General features: G+C 33.3%; 1 protein-coding gene across 1 annotated transcript; it reads left to right on the top strand.

The window, feature by feature from the left end:
- LOC109848858 (small nuclear ribonucleoprotein Sm D1-like) lies at positions 2,693-19,175 on the top strand. Its single transcript, XM_020418571.1, has 4 exons — positions 2,693-2,841; positions 2,926-3,002; positions 18,529-18,720; positions 18,866-19,175. Exons 1-4 carry the CDS (start codon positions 2,828-2,830, stop codon positions 18,925-18,927), a joined length of 345 nt encoding a protein of 114 aa, XP_020274160.1. The 5' UTR covers positions 2,693-2,827; the 3' UTR covers positions 18,928-19,175.

The raw sequence follows: 21,537 nt of genomic DNA, 5'->3' as shown, positions 1-21,537 counted from the left end.
TCACGTATAAACAATAAGTGTCACAAGAAACACTCAAATATCACATACAACACCCAAATATCACAAGCAACACCCAAATATCACATACAACACCCAAATATCACAAATCAAATTTAATTATCACATATAAGGTAGAACTGTCACATGTAAGATTGAATTGTCACATATAACATTGAAATATCACATGATATGCTTATTTGTCACATTTACGGTTAATTGTGATACATATATGTTCTCTCATTTTCTCATTTAACCTTGAATAACTAAGAAACATAACAACACTCCCAAATTGAACTCTAATTGGATCAAAATCATCCTTACAAATGATTTCAACTCATCAAAAAAAATACACCAGGAAGTTATAATCCCAACCCACCATTCCATTTCATCATCAAACAAATTAAAATTTGTCACATGACTGTAATTTGTTTATATGTGACACATGGCTGTAGTTTGTTGTATGTGATATTTAGATCTAATAGAGTCATTCCACATGTGCTTATTTGTCAAATGATATGCTCATTTGTCACATGCGGAATAACTCTATTAGATGTGACTTATATCACATACAACCCATATAACATTAAAATATCACATGATATGCTTATTTGTCACATGTGGAATGACTCCATTAGATGTGATTTATATCCGTTGTATGTAATATTTGGGTGTTGCTTGTGACATTTGTTGTTTGTACGTGACATTTGGGTGTTGTATGTGATATTTGGCTGTAATTTGTTGATAGTGAATGTGTCACGTATAAACAACAAATATCATAAGCAACATCTAAATATCATATACAACACCCAAATTTCACACACAACACTAAAATGTCACGTGTAAACAATAAGTGTCACAAGAAACACTCAAATATCATATACAACACCCAAATGTCACAAGCAACACCCAAATATCACAAATCAGATTTAATTATCACGTATAAGGTAGAACTGTCACATGTAAGATTAAATTGTCACATATAACATTGAAATATCACATGATATGCTTATTTTTCACATTTACGGTTAATTGTGATACATATATATTCTCTCATTTTCCCATTTAACCTTGAATAACTAAGAAACATAACAACACTCCCAAATTGAACTCTAATTGAATCAAAATCATCCTTACAAAGGATTTCAACTCATCAAATAAAAATACATCAGGAAGTTACAATCCCAACCCACCATTCCATTTCCTTATCAAATTTTACAAACCGATGAACTTTGTTAACCGTCCAAATGACAAATTTGCACAAAACCAACTATACTAATAACCACATTGGAAGAGATTCCATTTGTAGATTCGCAAACGATGTGAATTTGCACATAGAATGATACGAAGTTGAATTAAAAAGGGAAAAAAGAACTCGTCTTTTGCTCTCCTCCTCGTCATCATCCCCTGAGAAATCTACAAGATTCGATCGAAATTATTTTTTGTTCTCCTTCTCATCATCATCATCAACAGCAGAGCCCCAAGAACTATGCATATTCTGATCGGACGGGCTCGAGTGAATCTGCACCATCCTCCCCATCCCTAATCTAAGCCCACACATCTACATCTGCCTCATTGCTTTCTCAACCTCCTCCTCCTCCTCATTCGATTTGCTCCCCAAGACAAAGCCATGGTTTTTCGTTAATTCCTCTCCCATCAAGGTTTGCCGACTAACTTCTAACACCTAAAATTTAAAAAAAATTTAACATGAGTAATTCATCAATTCATTGAAACGATCAAAACCAAAGAAATCCACAACAATAAACACAAAGGGAGCTCAAACACAAAAGAGAATCGACAATCAAGCTTTGATTTGATTCCATGATTCAAGTTACAAAATCGACACCCTCTTTGCCGCCAAATCCAATCAAAAGCCCCAAATCCTCAATTTCAGTTACATCTACATCTCAATTTTAGCTACATCCAAAATCAGGGTTTACAGACCCATATAAATTTGAAGAAAATAAAAACCAAAGCAAAAAAAAAAAGGAAATTACTTGATGGAGGAGATGGGCTTGCTCAGATTGGGTGATGAAGTTGGGGATGTAGAATGTTGTAGGTAGAGATCCCACAGTGTAGCTCTTCATCTTCATCCATGCTCGACGTTTGATTGAGGAGGGGGAGAGGGAGGGGATGAGGTCGGAGGAGGAGTGGGGCCGGTGGTCGGCCGTGGAGGAGAGGGGCCGGCGGTCGGTGGTGGAGGAGAGGGGATGAGGCCGCCGGAGGAGTGGGCTGGCGTTGGAGGAAGAGAAAATGTGAAAATAACCTGCAGAGGAAGAGGGAAGGGTAATTTAGGAATGATTTTATTGGGTAATGGGTTTGGGGGTTACTTGCACACCTTTATCAGTATAAGGGCTTTTGGGTTATGCTTTTTGGGCTTGGGGTGGGGATGAATGACCCAATTTAATTTGGTTCCCCCAAAGCAATTTCCCCTAAAAAAATCACGATATAAAAGTTTAGAGACAAAAGTGAGCACAAACTATTAAAGTGGAACCGATGAACAAATTTTAGTTAAAAAATAAGCCAAAAATACTTAATCATGGTATTTAACCACGTGCATTGCACGTATATAAAAACTAGTACCCAAAAAATTCAGGGGTAAGTGGAGTAAAAAAATTCAGGAATTTATTGAGAAATGCACCGAAGTGAGGGGTCCGTGTAAAATTTATACTTTAAAATACCAAAAAAAAGGGGGAAAAAGAAAAAAAGAAAAAGAAGATATCGTGCTATCTAAAACCGAAAAGGGTGAGGGTTTTAGTCCCCGGCTTCTAAAATCTTGGGCCTTGGCTTGAAACCCTAGCAGCCGTTTTCCTCTTTGTCACTCTCCGAGATGAAACTCGTCAGGTGTCGGATCTCTCGATCTCACTATCATCTCCCCGTATTATCAAATTTTGTTTTTGTTTAATTTATTCATTATTTTGATATTAGGTTTTTGATGAAGCTGAACAATGAGACGGTGTCGATCGAGCTCAAGAACGGCACTGTTGTTCACGGAACCATTACAGGTCCGTTCCCAATCGCTCTCCTTTTATGAGAATTAGGGTTTAGTGAAATATTGTTTTTAGCGGCTAGGGTTTTGTCATTTTGTTGTTCGCTTCTAAGTGCATTCCAACAAAATCTTGAAAATTTTAGAAATTAATTGGTTGTGGATTAGGGTATATTGATTTGATTACCGATTTATGTGGAGATAAGATTTCAGCAAGGTGCAAAGTTTGCATCAAAGCATTCTAAAAATTTCAACTTGTTGAAATAGCGAAAGGCATGGTTCCTATACCTTGGCATTAAAACACAAGATGAAGGATTTTTTTTAAAATTTTTATTAAAGGTCTGGGAGTTCAGAGTTGGTTAATGATTAGGGAACTGAACTTAAATTTTGCATCAAAGAGTTCTGTAATGTATTATAATAGAATGTTGTTTTTCTTGGGCTTGACGGCCTTAAATTCTGTGCAGTAGATACCTCTGTACAGTGAGTAACTGGATATGAAAGCTGAAACATATAGCGACATGCTAGCCTCACTTCGTATGAAACAAGACATATACACAGTGAAAAGAAGTGATGTTAACTGAATACTTAATTCGATAATTTCATAAAGCTGTTCCTTTTATCCAGCTAGGCGGCCTGCTGGATTTGCTATTTCCTTGTCTGAGACTATTATCATGGTTGATTGTCGACTCGTATGAGAACCAGACAAGGGCTCTGAATTTGGTTTGCTTTCCCTTATCTATTTACTGAAATCCAGATTTGTGAGAAAGATTACTAGAAGAAAAGAGATCTGTACCTATTGTGCTTGACTACAGGTTTTCTGGATTTTTATACCTACGATTCCTACACAATCTTTAGCTTGTCCATAAAACTTCCATACGAAAACCCTTGGGCATTTATCAAACTTTAACTAATTGGTAATTGCATTTTAAATTTTTTTATACCTATGAGTTTTGAGACAATGTTTCTTTAATTGTATAGACCCAAGCACATGTACATAACTTTCTACCCCATATCCCCTTCTTGTAATTGACGTATAGTAGGATTGTAAGTTGTGGTATCTTTGTTTGTCTTGTCTGCTTATCATGCCCATGCTTCCATATCATCCTATGTCAAAAAAATTTAGGTCTAACTCAAAAAATGTTGATGTCTCAGTCCTTGTTCTAAGTTTAGAGCACTCAGAATATCGGCCTATTTAACTGAAGACAAGTGATAATGCTGACCTATCTGATTGAATTATGTAAAAATTGATAGCTGGTCAGTGATGTTCCACTGGAAAGATATTTGATGAATGAGTTAATTTGGATGTTGTGACTCAGCACCAGGTAAAGAGTTGCCACTTCCATAATCATAAAGGCCAGCAATCCATATTAGTAAAACAAAGTTTTAAGTACTGGGAGATATAATCTGTATGTAACTCTCAGAGGAGGCATCTAGACATGGATAATGATACATGCCAAGTTCACCACCATTCACTTGAACCATCCGTAGCCTCTGTTCTAGTTGTATATACATATGGCCAATACTACTTCGTCGGGTCATTGGCTACCTTCATTTGCTACTTGTTAAAAGTATGCAAGTTTCCCCCCTTGGTTTTAATATGTTCTTAGTTTTTCAATATATGGTTAAGGATTATTCCAGGCCTTAAAGCTTCAGGATTTTGGGAAGTTCTGAAACTCAGCTTCAGGTTAGGTGGTATCGCATTCTGCTTTGCTAGTTAAATGTGACATTTAGAGAAATGAGAGGGTAGGTTGCAAGTGTGCTTCACTTTTTTTTTCCTGCATTTTCTTCTTTTCTTTTTTTGTGTGTAGGGGGTATGGTGGTTGGGGGGTTGCAGGTTATGGCTTGTGATATACCTGAGACTACTCTGATAGTTTATGCCACCTGCCTAGCTTTATAGCATGGACATGGTATTGTAAGACTTCTTATTTTGTTTGACTTCCCTGCAGAGGCATAACAACAACAAAGCCTTTATCTTAAAATTTTGGGTTGGTTACATGAGACCTATTCTTCCGTTCAACTTTTTATGTGTCATCTTCTCTGTTAACTATTTTCATATCCTCTCCCAACCTTTTTTTTACATCTAGTCATCTACTTCTAATCATCTTTGTCCCCTCCCCCCAGATGACTATAATTTGATCATTTATTCTCGCTGGTGTATTTATTGACCTCCGTTGTACATGACCAAATTATCTCAATTGGTTCTCTCTTTTATGTCCATAAAAGAGAAAAATCATACATGTATACCCCATATACATATGCTCATATCCTCTTTTGCGACATACAAGGAGTGTAGTATGCATCAATATGATGCATTATAAGAATTCTTGGTCATCATATCTTTTAATAATCTATAATCTTTTTGCAAGGAGCAAGACAAATGCAACAAAATTAAAAGTTTGCTTACAGATATGAAGGGATCATATGAAGTAATCCATATTTCATGGCGTTAACATATCCAGGCTGTCAAATGAATGATTCACAAGAAGAATTTAGGATTAATTGCGGATAGACCCTCTATAGTTCTATTTGTGCACATAGACCCAGCGGGTGAACTTTTTTGACTCTTGGGCAAATAGTACACGAGGTCTATCTGCACCGACAGGAACTACAGGGTTATATACGCAAGTAACCTAAGAATTATGATAACCAAGTTTTGATATTCATTAGGAAATGGATCAATTAGTTTCACCTTGCGTTCTTAAAGTTGTTTCATTGCAATATGTGAAAACACAATGACAAAAGCAACACATTCATGCAAATATTTGGGTTCAGTCACATGAATTCATTTTCTCTATTCAACTCCTTAAGGGCACTTACATTCACTCGAAACAGACAAAAATTATCAAAAATCATGGGTTGTAGTGCATGAAAATCACAAAATTTGGTGTGCACATTAAAAATTTACATTCGTCCAAAAAACGTGAGATAACTTATGAAAATCGTGATTTTGAAGTGCACATGATAAATTTTTATTCGTCTCAAACGAATAAAAGTTGGCAAAAAAGTCGTGTGTTATAACTCATAAAAATCGTGAATTGTGATGTACACATAATAATTTTGCATTCATTCAAAACAGACAAAAATTTACAAAAACCGTGTCATAAAATCATGAATTTAATATACACATAAATCTATATTAGTCTAAAACGAAAAAATTGTCAAAAATCGTGTGTATGAAAATCGTTAAATTTTTTTGATGTACATACAATAAATTTTTACATTCATTCGAAATGAACCCAAATTCAGTATAATCATGGATTATAGCTCATGAATATCACAAATTTTCATGTACACAATTAATTTATGTTTGTTCGAAACAAAATTGTAGGTTATGACTCAGAAAATCGCGAGTTTCTACGTATATTACATGCATTCTAAACAAATAAAAAAGGCAAAAAGGCCAGATTAATATATTTTTTCGAGGTTTGGTGACATATTGGTATATTTTCTTTTAGTTTTGTTAGATTGGTATATTTTTTCAACTCCGGCGTCATATAGGTCTTAAATTTGGTTGGAGTTACTGTTCCGGCCAAATTTAGTTACTGTTCCGGCCAAAAATCCCATCAGCCCTGGCCGGAACAATAACTGCGGCTAAATTTAAGGCATATATGACGTCGGAGTTGAAAAAATATACCAATCTGATAAAACTAAAAGAAAATATACCAACATGTACCAAGCCTCGAAAATATATGCAAATCTGGCCATTTTGCCAAATAAAAAATGATAATAATTGTGGGGTATAGCTCATGAAAATTGTGAATTTTGATATGCACATGAATTACATGATAAATTTGCATTCGTTTGAAGTGAACAAAAAATGTCAAAAATTATGGGTCAAGGCTTATGAAAATTACAAAATTTAATGTACACGATTAATTTACATTCATTCAAAAGGAAGAAAAAATGACAAATATCATGTGTTATAGCTCATGATATCGTAAATTTTAAATTAATGTACATAATAAATTTACATTCGCCAAATAATAAATTTACATACGTCAGAAACGAACAAAATTTGACAAAAAACATGGGTTATAGCCATAAATTTAGGAATTTTGATGTATAGACAATAGACATTTTTTTACATTTGTTTAAAAATAAAATTGACAAATATCATTTATTACAGCTCATGAAATCGTAAATTTTGATGTACACAATAAATTGGCATTCGTAAAAAAAGAGCAAAAATCTACGAAAAAAGTTGCTTATAGGTTATATAATCGCGGATTTCATGTATGCAATTAATATATATTCGTCACAATGAAGAAAAAGTAAAAAAAATTGTCAGTTATAACTCATGAAATAGCAAACTTTTACGTACACAATTTATATTCATTCGAGAACAAAAGTTCTAACAAATCATGAGTTATACTCACGAAAATCATGAATTTGCGTCATTTGAAACGAAAAAGATTGTTAAAAATCATGGGTTTATAAATGATGAAAAACCTCAAATTTTGAGGTACACAATTCGTTTACATTCGTCCAAAATGAGTAAAAATTGACAGAAATTGTGAATTTCTACCCATGAAAATTGTAAATTTTGACGTATACAATTAATTTCACATTCATTTGAAATGGAAAAAAATTTAAAAAAATGTGGGTTATAGCTTTTGAAAATTATAACTTTTTGTTGTACACATAAATTTACATTTGTGTAAAACAAATAACATTGATAAAAATTGTGAGTTATAGCTCATGAAAATCGTAAAATTTGATGTGCATAAATTTGCATTCATTCGAAACGGGACGAAAATTATGAAAAATCTTGGGTGATAGCTCATGAAAATTGTGAATTTTGATGTATACATAATAAATATGCATTCGTTCGAGAATAAAAACTAATTTTGATGTACACATAATTTTGATATGCATTCGTTCAAGAGTAAATATGCATTCGTTCGAGAATAAAAATCGCAAATTTTGATGTACACATAATTAATATAATTCGTTTAAAACGAATAAAAATTGCAAATTTCATGGTACACATAAAAATTTTAATTCATCCAAAACAAGCAAAAATTGTCAAAATTCACAATTTTTAATACATTACAATACATGAAAATCATAAATTGTGATGTATATTGCATTCGTTCGAAACAGACAAAACTTGTCAAAAATCGTGAGTTATAACTGTTTGCATCGGAAATTAGTTTATTTATTGAACTCATTACAACTCGTATATCGAATACAATGAATTCCGAGAAACAATTCTTTTATAAGATTTCTCGTTGCAAACAAAAAACTTCCTAGAAACACATCCTGAGGACGTTTATCACCCGCTGTCTGTGTGGGATCTTTGCCTGTGCTAGGGGTGCGTTAGCTCGTGGACGATCGAATCACAGATCCGAGTTGAATCGTGAATAAGGTTTAAGGTCGATGTTTCGTTTTAAAAACAAGGACAAAAGTGAATATCTCAGCAAGGTAAGATAAAACACTTTTTCCAAGATCAAGTCAAAGCGTAGATCTTGAGGAAACATCGAAGGCTCTTGGAAGTGTTTGAAATTGATGAAAACTCTCTTGTTCAAAATTCACCAAAATTGCTCAATTCTCTCCTCTCTCTGCCTTTTCTGCCTTCCCCTTCATGCCTATAGGTGATAGGGGGTTATTTATAACCCATAGGAACAATAACTGAAGGTTGAAGTCGAAAAGAAACTGCCTCGACAAGCTCCTATTTTTGAAATAGTCGTCACTTTCTCGGAAACATGGCTTATTTCTGACAGTTTTATAACTGCTTCAACCACGTTTAATTGTCATTATTCTAGCAGTTATGGGCGTGATTTTCTCTTATAACGTCTCCCCACGTTTATGGATGATCCCCAACAGTTATGAAGCTACGTGGATATCACAAAACTCGAGAAAACCGTCACCAAATTCACTCTAGTTTCCGAGACGATCGCAAGTGTCTCGGAAACTATGATTTGCCTTCATAGCTTTCGAGACATGTTCTGTGTCTCGAACTTTGTGTAATGCATTTTGTATTGAAGAAATTCATTGATTTGTAATCTCTTTTTTAAGAGTGTCGCACAGAGTGTTGAAACTTCACCTTAGCTCAGTGGGAGTCGTCTGATGAGATGGGAAACTTTCGAGTCGACTCAAAGTGTGTCGATTGACACCGCCTTTCGAGTCGATACGAAGAGATCTCGTCGCGGACTTCGAGTCAACTATCTCTGCCTCTCGAGTCGACACGAAGGGGATCTCGTCTCGGGTTTCGTCTCGGACTTCGAGTCGATCATCATCGCCTCTCCAGTCGACACGAAGGGGATCTCGTCTCGGACTTCGAGTCGGCTATTACTACCTCTCGAGTCGACACGAAGGGGATCTTGTCTCGGACTTCGAGTCTTCAGTTAATTCCCTCATTTTAGTCATAATACATACTTCCTCAAATTCCGAGATAAATATATATGCATCTTCTGTTTCATTACCTAGGAATTTGGGAAGCATGTTAATGAAATGCGGTCTAAGCTCGAAATTTGCTCCATTTACTTCGGGGAGTCTTATGCAAGATGGAATTGCATTTCTGGTGGGGTAACACATATCCTGAAGAACGGGCTGATTTGCCATTTCTTGGATTGGTTCAACACGGATTAAGCGATGAAAATTATCCCGAACCCAAATTTGCATACACCAAAACAAAATTTTTTTTTAAAAGAAAATTAGTTTTTTTTAAGGAAAGAATTTTTTTTTTAAAGGAAAGAAAGAAAGAAAATTAGTTTTTTTTTTATGAGAACTACTACCGCCTCTCGAGTCGACATAAAGAAGATCTCGTCTCGGGTCTCATCTCGAACTTTGAGTCAGCTATTACCGCCTCTTGAGTCGACACAAAGGAGGTCTTGTCTCAGGTCTCGTCTCGGACTTCGAGTCGACTATCATCGCCTCTCCAATTGACACAAAGGGGATCTCATCTCGGGTCTCCTCTCGGACTTCGAGTCGACTATTACCGCCTCTCGAGTCGACATGAAGGAGATCTCGTCTCGAGTCTCGTCTCGGACTTCTAGTCGGTTATCACCACCTCTCGAGTCGATACGAAGGAGATCTCGTCTTGGGTCTTGTCTCGGACTTCGAGTCGGCTATGATCGCCTCTCGAGTCAACATGGTGGTGTCGTCTTGACTGATCAAGACGTCGACCGCCTTTCGAGACGACACATGAGGTGTCTCGTCTGATTGATTGAGACGTCGAATTTTACTCAATTTGTAGGGGCCGTCGGATTGTGATTCCCATTGTTGATTTGATTCCTTAGTTGATCTTTGGCATCAGATGATTCTCTGTAGCTCAGATGATGACGTTTATCGTCTTTCTTTCAACTTGAGCTATATGTGATACCCTATAGGTAATTTTTGACGCTTATAATAACTTATAAAAATTATGAAATTTGATGTACATATAATAAATTTACATTCGTTCGAAAAGAACCAATATTGATGAAAATCGTGGATTGTATAGCAAATGAAATCTCAAATTTTCATGTACTCATAATAAATTGCATTTGTTCTAAACCAACAAAAATTCATGTAAGTCAATTGTATAGCTCATTCAATTGCGATTTTCATGCATACAATTAACTTACCTTCGTTTTAAAGGAATAAAAATGAAAAAATTGTAATTTATAGCTTAGGAAAATTATGATTTGGATGTATACGTAATAAATTTACATTCATTTGAGACAAATAGAAATTATAAAAAATTATGGGTTAACGTAATAATCGTCTAAAACAAAAAATAGATAAAAATCGTGGGTGTAGCTCATCAAAATTGTAAATATTGATGTGCACAATTAATTTACATTCGTTCAAATGAAATAAGATTGACAAAAACCATGGGTGCTTATGAAAATCGCAAATTTTGATGTACACATATTAAATTTGTATTCACTAGAAATGAACAAAAATTGTCAAAATTATGGGTTATAGCTCATGAAAAATAAAAATTATGAATTTTAATGTTTCATGATAAATTTACAGTCATTCGAAACGAGCAAAAATTGTCAAAAATGATGAGTTTTTGCTCATGAAAATTGTAAATTTGATGTACACAATTAATTTACTTTCAAAATGTATAAAAGTTAAAAAATTTCTGGGTTATAGCGCATGAAAATTGTAAATTGTAATATGTACATAATAAGTTTACATTTGTTTAAAACGGACAAAAAAATTGATAATCATGGGTTATAGCGTGGGAAAACGGTCAATTTTGTTGTACACGAGAAATTTATGTCCTTCAGAAATGAAAAAAATTGTCAAAAATCATGTGTTTTCTTTGGCAAGTGTAAATTTTACATTACCAAAAGTGAGCATTAAAATGCTGACTCCAACTAACAAAAACTCAAAACACTAATACCAGGTCACGATGTTCCATCTGATACTTCTACAAACTAAAAACTTTATTATGAATTCCTCTTAGACGACAAAAAGCTGAAAACTACTTGTAGAAATTAAAAGTTCTTCCTCATTGATTTTGATGGATAAAATTATGGAAACATATGCCCATGGCTTTGCAAAAATCGATTTTCTTCGAATTGTTAGCAACTCTTTTAACTATCACATTTGTAATTTTAATAAAAAATATGGTCTTGTTTAAATTATTCTTAGAAATCTGATATTGCCTTGATCTTGTGTTTTATGTCTACCCACATTTTGCTAAGTGATCTGAAGAACTTTTTTTCTTTAACAATATCTCCTCCATTCCACAAAAATTTTCTGCGGTTGAACAATGATTGATACCTAAAAAAACATGAATTCTCCGTAGGACAAGTTGGAACTGAAGTGGCTCTCCCCCCATAGGATAAAAATATACTACTTCGTGATTTAATCATAGTAATAATTATCTTCAAAAGAGGTAAGCAATCATAATAAGATGGAGACTTTGAAGTGAAAAGAACTCCAAGATACTTGATAGGGAGTTTTCCTTCCTCAAAATGAAGAAACTCCGGAGTCCTCATCCGAGCATCGAAAGATACACCACTGAAGAATACTTGACTCTTGTTCAAGTTGATGGATAAGTCAGAGGCTTTGGAGAATTTATCAAACTTGCTCATTAGTGTCATAACTGCATTCAAATTTTTTTTACAAACCAAGTCATTTGCGTAAGAAATGAGTAAGCTTCGGCACTTGACATTTAGGGTAATTTCTAAAGTTTGGTTATCTCTTGCAATTCTGATAAGCATCTAGATAAATATTTCCAGCAAGTGTAAATATATAGGGAGGTATGTGATCTTGTCTTATGCCTCGCTTGCCTCTGAAGAAACCACAGAGTTCACCATTTAGCACAATTGAACAATTGACACTCCTAATCCCTTAGTAAATCTGATGGCAAATTGAAACCAATCATAATTGAATGAATGAAACCCCGATTTAAGTTGTCATGGCTTTCCTGGTATCAGCCTTAAAAGCACATCAAGAGAAAGATCCCCGGACCCCCCCCGCCCCGCCGCGCCTCCCCCCCCCGACGCCGCCCCCGCGCCCCCCGCCCCCCCCATAATGATTAATAATTCTTGAAGCCAGAAGAATATTATGAAGAATACTGATCCCTTATAAATGCACCTTGATTCAATATTACCAATAACAGACTTTAGCCCAATAGTTAATATATTGGAGATGACCTTGTAGACAATATTACAGCAAGCTGCATGCCTATATTTAGAAGCAAGAGTTGGTGAGAGAATTTTAGGTACTAAAACATTGGGTGTAGAGTTAATCTCATGCAACATCTTGGACTATTTGTGATTAATTTGCCAAATAATCTTCTTATGAGTGACTATTCTATTACTGTCTCTTTTGCTTAATAGATGCATGAAAAAAGTGGAATTAACATTCTCCTCTTAAATTCAACTAATTTCGGCCATTTGACTAAGGACTAATTCTCTCACAACGCATAAAGCTCTTCAAATTTGCAATACGAACTGATTCTTTGGCATATAAACATCACTAGGGTTGCTTCTGATTAAATCCTGTACTTTTTCCACCTCGCCCCTAGCATTAGCAATTCTAGCTCCCAATCCTCTAAATTTTTTCTCATGAGGCATCTTCAACTCACGTTTGACAGTTTAAGTTTCTCGGCAAAAATAAACGCAGGAGAACTTGATACTTCAATTTGCCAAGCTTCATGAACACAATCCAAGAACAAAGTGTGCTTGGACCGTGAGTTGCAAAATTTGAACTAGCTTCTCTTTTATTGAACTGTTAAAATTTCACAATGTCTAAAGAGTGATCAAATATGCCAGGATTAACAAAATCTTCATAAACATTATCAAAACGCCCCAAACCAATCATTATTTCTGAGAACCTTACCCAACTTTAAAAAAATTCTATCACATTCTCTAGCTCTTGTCATTCCAGGTGAATTTACATCGGACATAGTGCATATCAAAAAGAGCAGTACCTGAGAAAAGGTCTTGAAGCTCAGAGACATCCTTTTTGACAATCATCCTTCCATTCAACTTTTCACTAGAATATGCAAAACTATTGGTCTCCCATAAGAATCCATGGACCGTTTGTTTGAGAGTTGAAGGAATAATGTACTGCCAAAGAGATCTCTACTCATGAGAATTAAAAGAATGATAAATTTAAAACCCTCGCGTTTTGAAGTAGACATAATAAATTTGCATTCATCTGAAAGAAATAAAATTGTTAAAAATCATGGGTGCTCATAAAACTCGAGAATTTTTATAAATACATAATATATTTGCATTCATTCGAAACAAACAAAAGATAGTATTCGCTCAAAGCAAACAAAAATTGATAAAACTGTGGGTTACATTTTATGAGAATTGCAACATTTAATGTACACTTAATAGATATGCATTCGTTCGAAATGAACAAAAATTATCAAAAAGTATGAAAATTGCCAAACTTTGATGTACACACAATTAATTTACATTCATGTGAAACGAAGAACAATCATTCGAAATGAAGATAATTTTACATTCATCTTAAATGAATAAAAATTGTTAAAATAATGATTTAGAGCACATGAAAATCACAAATTTTAATGTACACACAATAAATTTACATTTGTTCGGGACAAAAAAATTATAAGTTACAATGCATAGAGATCGCAAATTTTGATGTACTCTTAAAAATATGTATTTTTCGAAACAAAAATAAATTATTAAAAATCAAGGGTTATAACTCATGAAAATCATAAATTCGAAGTACAAACGTAATAAATTTACATTCGTCCGACAAACAAAAATTATCAAAAATCATGAATTATAACTCATAAAAATTGTGAATTTTGATGTCAACATAATAAATTTGCGTTTATTTGAAAGGAACAAAAATTTGCGAAAATCATGCGTTATACCTCATAACATTACGAATTTTTAATACACAATAAATTTACATTTGTTAAAAAAATTATTTTTTTTCAAAAATGGTCAGTTATAAACCTTGAAAATTGCGAATTTTGGTATATAGATACTTATTATACATTTGTGTAAAGCAAACCAAAATTGAAAAAATCATAGGTTATAACTCATGAAAATTATAAATTTTAAATATACATATAATAAATTTGCATTTTGTTGAAAACAAATAAATATATGCAAAAATCGTTGGTTATAGTTTATGAAATCGCAAATTTTGAAGTACAATGAATTTTTATTCTTTTGAACTGAACAAAAATTGACAAAAATCGTGGGTTATAGCTCATAAAAATTACAAAAATTTGACATACACATTATAAATGTGCATTTAGTCAAAAAAATTTTTATCAAAAATCATTGGTTATAGCTTATAAAAATCATGAATTTTGATGTACAAATATTAAATTTGCATACATTCAAAAAGAAGAAAAATTGACAAAATTTGTGGGTTATAGCTTATAAAAATTGTGCATTATGATGTAATCATAATAAATTTATATTCCTTGAATACAAAATAAAATTAACAAAATTGTGGGTTATTGCTCAAGGATATTGCAAATTTGCATGTACGTATAATAAACTTACATTCGTTCCTTATGATAGAAAGTTTACAAAAACCTCGGTTATAGCTCATAAAATGTTTACGTACATAGTTAATTTACATTCATTCCAAACGTATGAAAATTGACAAAAATCATTGATTATAGTTTAAGAAAATCGTGAATTTTGATGTACACATAATAAAATTGTATTCGTTTGAAATGAATAAAATTTGTCAAAAATCTTTGGTCATAACTCATGAAAATTGTAAATTTTGGTGTACATATAATAAACATATTTTTGTTTGAAACGAAAAAATTGACAATAATCATGTGTTATAGCCCATGAAAAACACAATTTTGATGTGCACATAATAATTTACATTAGTTTGAAATGGATTAATTATGGGTTGTAGCACAAAAGAAACCAAAATTTGATGTATATGAAAAAAATTTACGTTCGTCCAAAGCGAACAAAATTTGTCAAAAACTGTGGGTTATAGTTCATGGCAATTTTGAATTTTGAAGTGTGCTTAATAAATTTATAATAGTTCACAAACAAAAAATAAATATAGTGGGTTATAGCTCTTGGACATTGTGAATTTTTATGTACATAATTAATTTACATTTGTTCGAAACAATAAAAAAATTAACACAAATCGTGAATTCTTTTCAAAATTTCCTTATTTGCTCATGAAAACTGTAAATTTTAATGTACCCTTAATAAATTTGCATTTGTTCGAAACAAACAAAATTATCAAAAATTATGAATATTGTCAAATGTTGATGTACACAGTAATTTTGATTCATTTGAAGTGAAAAAAAAATTTACATTCATTCGAAACAAACAAAATTTGTCAAAATTATGGGTTATAGCCCATGAAAATCACATTCGTTCGAAATGGAAAAAAATTGACAAAAATCATGCGTTATAGCGTATGAAAATTCGTAAATTTTAATGTACATAAGAAATTTACATTCATTCAAGACGAACAAAAATTATAAAAAATCATGGGTTAGTATAGCTCCTGAACAAGAATTTTGAGGTACACATAATAAATTTACATTTGTTTGTAAGGAATAAAAATTATCAAAAATCGTGGGTTATAGTTCATGAAAATCACGAATCTTAATGTACACCTAATAAACTTACATTCGTTCGAAAGGAATAATATTTTACAAAACTCGTGCATTATAACTTCTAAAATCATGAATTTTGATATACATATAATAAATTTATATTCATTTAGAAAGAAAATTATTATCGAAGTCAAGTGAGTTATAACAGCTGAAAATTGTGAATTTTACTATGTAGACAATTAATTTATTGTCATTAAAAACGTGTCCAATTTGACAAAAATCTTTACTATACACAGTTAATTTGTATTTGTTTGAAACAAACAAATATTTATGAAATCGTAGATTATATCTCATAAAATTATAATTTTTTACGTATACAAAATTAATTAATTTTCGTTTGAAAAGAATTGACCAAAATTATGGATTATAGCTCATGAAAATCACAAATTCTATTCTACATATAATAAATTTGCATTCATTTGAAACGAATTAAAATTATCAAAAACCATGAGTATAGCTCATGAAAATTATCAAATTTAATGTCCACAATATATTTGCATTAGTTTGAAATTCACAGAAATTCACAAAAATCACGGGTTATAGGTATTGAAAATCGTGAAATATAATGTGAAAACATAATAAATTTACATTTTTTCGAACCAAAGCAAAATTGATAAAAATCATGGTTATTACTTATAAAATCGCGAGTTTTTATGTACACCCAATTAATTCATGTGGGATGAACAACAATTGATAGAAGGCATTGGTTTTAGTGAAGGAAATTTGTAAATTTTGTTGTACACAAATTGACAAAGTCATGTTATAGCTCTAAAGATCGCGAATTTTGACTTACGCACAATTAATTTACATTCATTCAAAACGAACAAAAATTGACAAAAAATCTGGATTAGCTAATGAAAATTGTTAATTTTGATGTACACATAATAAATTTACATTCACTCAAAACCTAAGTTACTCGGATATAGCGTTTTGGATGTCGTGTCCGTGTCGGACACGGATTCTCTGCGAACACTCCATGGACACGTGTGGTTCAAAGCAAAACCCTATTTTCCCATAACTATTACCTTTCTTTAGTAATTTTGAACCCAAAAACTAACATCCATCACTTAAATATTTAAAAAATATCCATTGTAGTATCCCATGCAATCAAAACTAAACTTCTGCTGTTAAACCTTATTTTTAGTTTGATTTAACTTGCTTCTTAACTGTTATACATAATAGAGAGAAACATATACACACACATATAGTCATGTCCCCCATATCCTACATTTTACAAGTTTGACGTGTCTCTGGTTCGTATCCATGTCCGCACCTATGTCCATGCTACCTAGCTGGAAACGAACCAAAATTAACAAAAATCATGGGTTATAGTTCATGAATATCACAAATTTTCATGTCCACGTAATAAACTTGCATCCGTTCAAAACCTACAAAAAGTTATAAAAATTATAGGTTATAGCTCATAAAATTGTGAATTTTTACATGCGCAATTAATTTACATTCGTTTGCAAAGAACAAAATATGAAAAAAGGTGAGTTGTAGCTCATAAAAACCGTGAATACAAAGTAAATTTTGATGTATACAAAGTAAATTTATTCTTTTGAAAAGAACAAAGACTAAAAAGTTGTGGAATATAGCTCTTGAAAATTATAAATTTTGATGTGCACGATTAATTTATATTTGCTCGAAACAAGTAAAAACTGACAAAATGTGTGGGTTATAGATCATGAAAATCACAAATTTTGACGGTACACGTTTAATTTATACATATTAGCCAGACTATGTTGATCCATATCAACCACGTCAAATACAACAATATAATCTCTAATTGTAAAGCAAAGCATTCATCCAAAACTTTGGGTTCAATCACATCATTTCCTCTTCTCTATTCAGCTTTCTTAAGTGCATTTTCCCTCTGCTACGAGTCTTATGACTGGTATTCTCTTTTCATACTCGTCAGATCTATAGTGATCCATATCAATCACATCAAATATATCACTCTGACCTCTAATTGTGCTCATCACACCTCTTCAAACCTTTTCAGGTCTCAAACGATTCTTCCTTATTTGCTCAAAGATTTGGAATTGCCAGTGAGCTGTCAAAATTACTCCGCTGAGAAAATGAAGAATATCTGTTCCCTCTGCATGAAATGCTACAAGTTGCTTAAGGGAACCATTTTATACCTGCTGAATTAGTACTGATCTTTCTCTTAGCCAGTTGTTCTCTGCACTGACCATATTTAGGTGATCACTCCCATTACCATTTTTCAACGATAAAATGAAATAAAACAAGGTTTCCTAATTTATGGACTTGCTGATGCCTCAAACTTCAGATCTTTTTTGTGTTGTAACTGTATTTGAGTGAGAAAAATCTGAGTTTCCTGTGCTCTACTTCCAGCAGTGGTCACAAAATTGCAACGCTTTAGTAGAATTACTGAAGCAACTGCAGCAACATGTTTACTTCATGTTAGTAATTTGTTTACCGTTTACGATCATTAGGTTTAGAACTCAATTCCAAAGTTTGTGTATTTGTCTGCCCACAGGAGTGGACATCAGTATGAACACCCACCTGAAGACAGTGAAGCTTACACTGAAAGGGAAAAATCCTGTTACTCTCGATCATCTAAGTGTCAGAGGTAACAACATTCGGTACTACATCTTGCCTGACAGCTTAAACCTGGAGACCTTATTAGTTGAGGAAACACCTAGGGTAAAGCCCAAGAAGCCAACTGCAGGTAATTGACATTTACTTCTCTCACACTATTTCACATGTATTATTTCCAGTAGGATATGTCCTTTTATTATTATTATTATTATTATTCTTATTATTATTAAATTTTAAATTTTTTGTGTTTACTTATGTTTGTTTGTTATGTTCAGGGAGACCATTGGGGCGTGGTCGAGGGCGCGGACGCGGACGTGGTCGTGGCCGAGGACGTTAGATGTCCCTACCTGCATTTAAATTTTTGCATCCTTCGATTACATGGAGTTAGCATTGGAAATTTCATGTTGGCTTATCCTTGGTTTAAAAAAAAAAAATGCTTGGTTGAATTATGTGATTGTACGATTATACGGTTGATGGGAAGATTTTTCAGAATTATTCTGATGATGAACTAAAAGTTTTCTATTGGCTTTGTTGTTGCGGGTATGGGTGGTAAACAATCGAATCGAATACTAAGGTGTTCGTGTTTGTATTTGTTTAAAATTATCAAATTCAAATGCAGACTCTAATATTCATATATGGAGTTTTTCGAATTTGAATTCGAATACTTGGTATTTGATAAATATTCATGAATACTTATCGAATAACAAAGTATATTTATTCAAATAAAAAGTTTGATTTTTAAATAGTATTTAAATTCATAAATAAAAATTATTCCTTCGTAATATATAATGTATATTTATCTAAATCAAAGTTTTTATTAGAAAATAGATTTAAGAATATTTAAGTTTTAAATTCAGTACATAAAACTTGAGTAAAAATGGTAAGTAGGTAAAAAATATGATATCATATGTGTAATAATACAAATAATAAGTGATCAAATTTTAAACGAATATTTGATGGACAAACAAATTGAATAGACACCTGATTAAATTTTATTCGTTAGTAAATTCGAATACTAAAAAATATTTGTTTAGTGTTAAATTAACTACCGAATCAAATATGATCGAATAATTACTCGAACAATTATCGATTAATTATTTGGTTCATTTTCACCCCGGCCCTAGTTGCAGGTCACCAAATGTCGTTTGTTAGTTTAGCATGCTCATATAATTCTATAAACGGATCGTGGAACTTTGCTATTGTTGATTCATGAGGTGAACCTGCTGTTTCTTTGAGATTAAAAGAAAAGGCACAGCTGTTCATAGTTATGGTCCGCAGCGGCAGGGATTATGAGCAAGCAGATTTTAAATTGAATTTAATGGATTCTTTTTGTCAACTTGGCAAAATTGCTACGGAAATGTTGATCATGACTCATGTGAAGACGGTCCTTGAGATTTTGATGGAAAATGCTATGTTTTTTCGAGGACGTCCTATTGCTGGTGGATGTTCTCATCATTGTACTGTTGTCGGCGTTGGCTTATGTAAAAGATGGTTTTTTTTTTTTTGACATTTTAGACGGTTGTTAAGTATTATAAAGTGTGTTTTATAGCAATATACGCCTAATGTATCTGAAAATAAAGCAGTAATTGCCTCTTATTAGGTTATGTGGGTGAAAAAGCAAAGGAGGGTCAAATAGTGGGGTGTAGATTTAGATATCCCCTCAAAGTTTTTCATGTAGTTTGGCCTTCTTAAGCTTCTAGAAGACAGTTGCCTGTCCAAACAGTAAACAATTATATATTTCCACTCTTAGATAGAAGCCCATGTCTTGGACTCCAAGTCAGGGTCCACTACCACGGTATCTTGGTCTTCCAATGAACTTCTACGCTATTGCTCCTCGAATGTGACACTTGTTAGCGACGTCCAATTTCCTCTCTTTTGATTGGCTTAAAATTTTGTGAATTAGAACGTCGTTGATGCTTTTCAATGCAAAGAAGTAGATCGACTAAGGGGCTGTTTGGATAGGTTTTTTTTGGTGGTAAAAGAGGAAAAAACTGTCAAAAATGTCAGCTTTTTGACAGCTTTCCTCCAAAATCATCTTTTTAAGGGGTGATTTTGGGGGAAAACTGTCAAAAAGCTAACATTTTTGACAGCTTTCCCCACTTTTACCACCCAAAAAAAAGGAACCAAACAGCCCCTAAATAGCAAAGAATCATATTTAAAAAAAAAAATTCTTACTCGTTTTGATAAGCTAATCATTATACGAGAATTGATCGCATGCGACGTGCGGTTCTGAGCCGCATAACATAACATGTATGATTATCAATTGTTTCTCCACTTTTCACATCGAAAGACTAAGAATTGCACGCCTACAACTACAAGCGGATAATTGTAATTGGACAAGTACTCATTGTTAGCTTGACCTGGTCTAAGATGACCAAATCAACAATTCTCAGTAGAGAGAATTGTGGAACGTGAAAACGTGGAAGGGTTGTTGAGAGAAAATCTCTCATTGGGGCGGATTTGGGGGGTGGAGTTAGTGGGTTCAGCCCCTATAAATTGAGGAGAAATCTCCTTGAGAAATCACAACAAAAGAAAGCGAAAAACCTCTTACCCATTAACGGAATCCCCCTCAAAATTTGTTCTTCCTTCTCCTCTGTTTTCATTCACTGGTATTAGAGCCAGTTTCAATTGACAACGGCTGCTTCGATCATCGACGGCGACCTTGATCCACCAGGCATCGACGACGACCTCGATCCACCAGACATCGTCGACGACCTCGATCCATCCCGCACCGTCGACGACCTCGATCCAGTTTCTAGGTTGATTTTTTTTTGCGGCGACGACGAGGACCTGGTTTTCTTTTCGTTGCTCTTTGAAGGACTCGGTGCCCTCCGCTTCTAGAGTTTTCACGAGCCTACGTTTTCAGCTTGACCTGTCTGTTCCTTATTCTCTTTGTTTTCAAAGCCCATTCATTTTATTTGTCAAATCAAAGGCAGGCCCATGTTCA

Source organism: Asparagus officinalis, chromosome 1 (genome assembly GCF_001876935.1).
Source record: "Asparagus officinalis chromosome 1, Aspof.V1, whole genome shotgun sequence".
NCBI lineage: Eukaryota > Viridiplantae > Streptophyta > Magnoliopsida > Asparagales > Asparagaceae > Asparagus > Asparagus officinalis.
The sequence above is the reverse complement of the archived record's forward strand: the minus strand, read 5'-3'. Positions and strand labels throughout refer to the sequence as shown.

Excerpts from the sequence above, each read along its gene's own strand:
- LOC109848858 (XM_020418571.1), top strand. Across the intron at positions 3,003-18,528 it reads TGTTCACGGAACCATTACAG|GAGTGGACATCAGTATGAAC; the intron begins GTCCGTTCCCAA and ends GTCTGCCCACAG. Across the intron at positions 18,721-18,865 it reads GCCCAAGAAGCCAACTGCAG|GGAGACCATTGGGGCGTGGT; the intron begins GTAATTGACATT and ends TGTTATGTTCAG.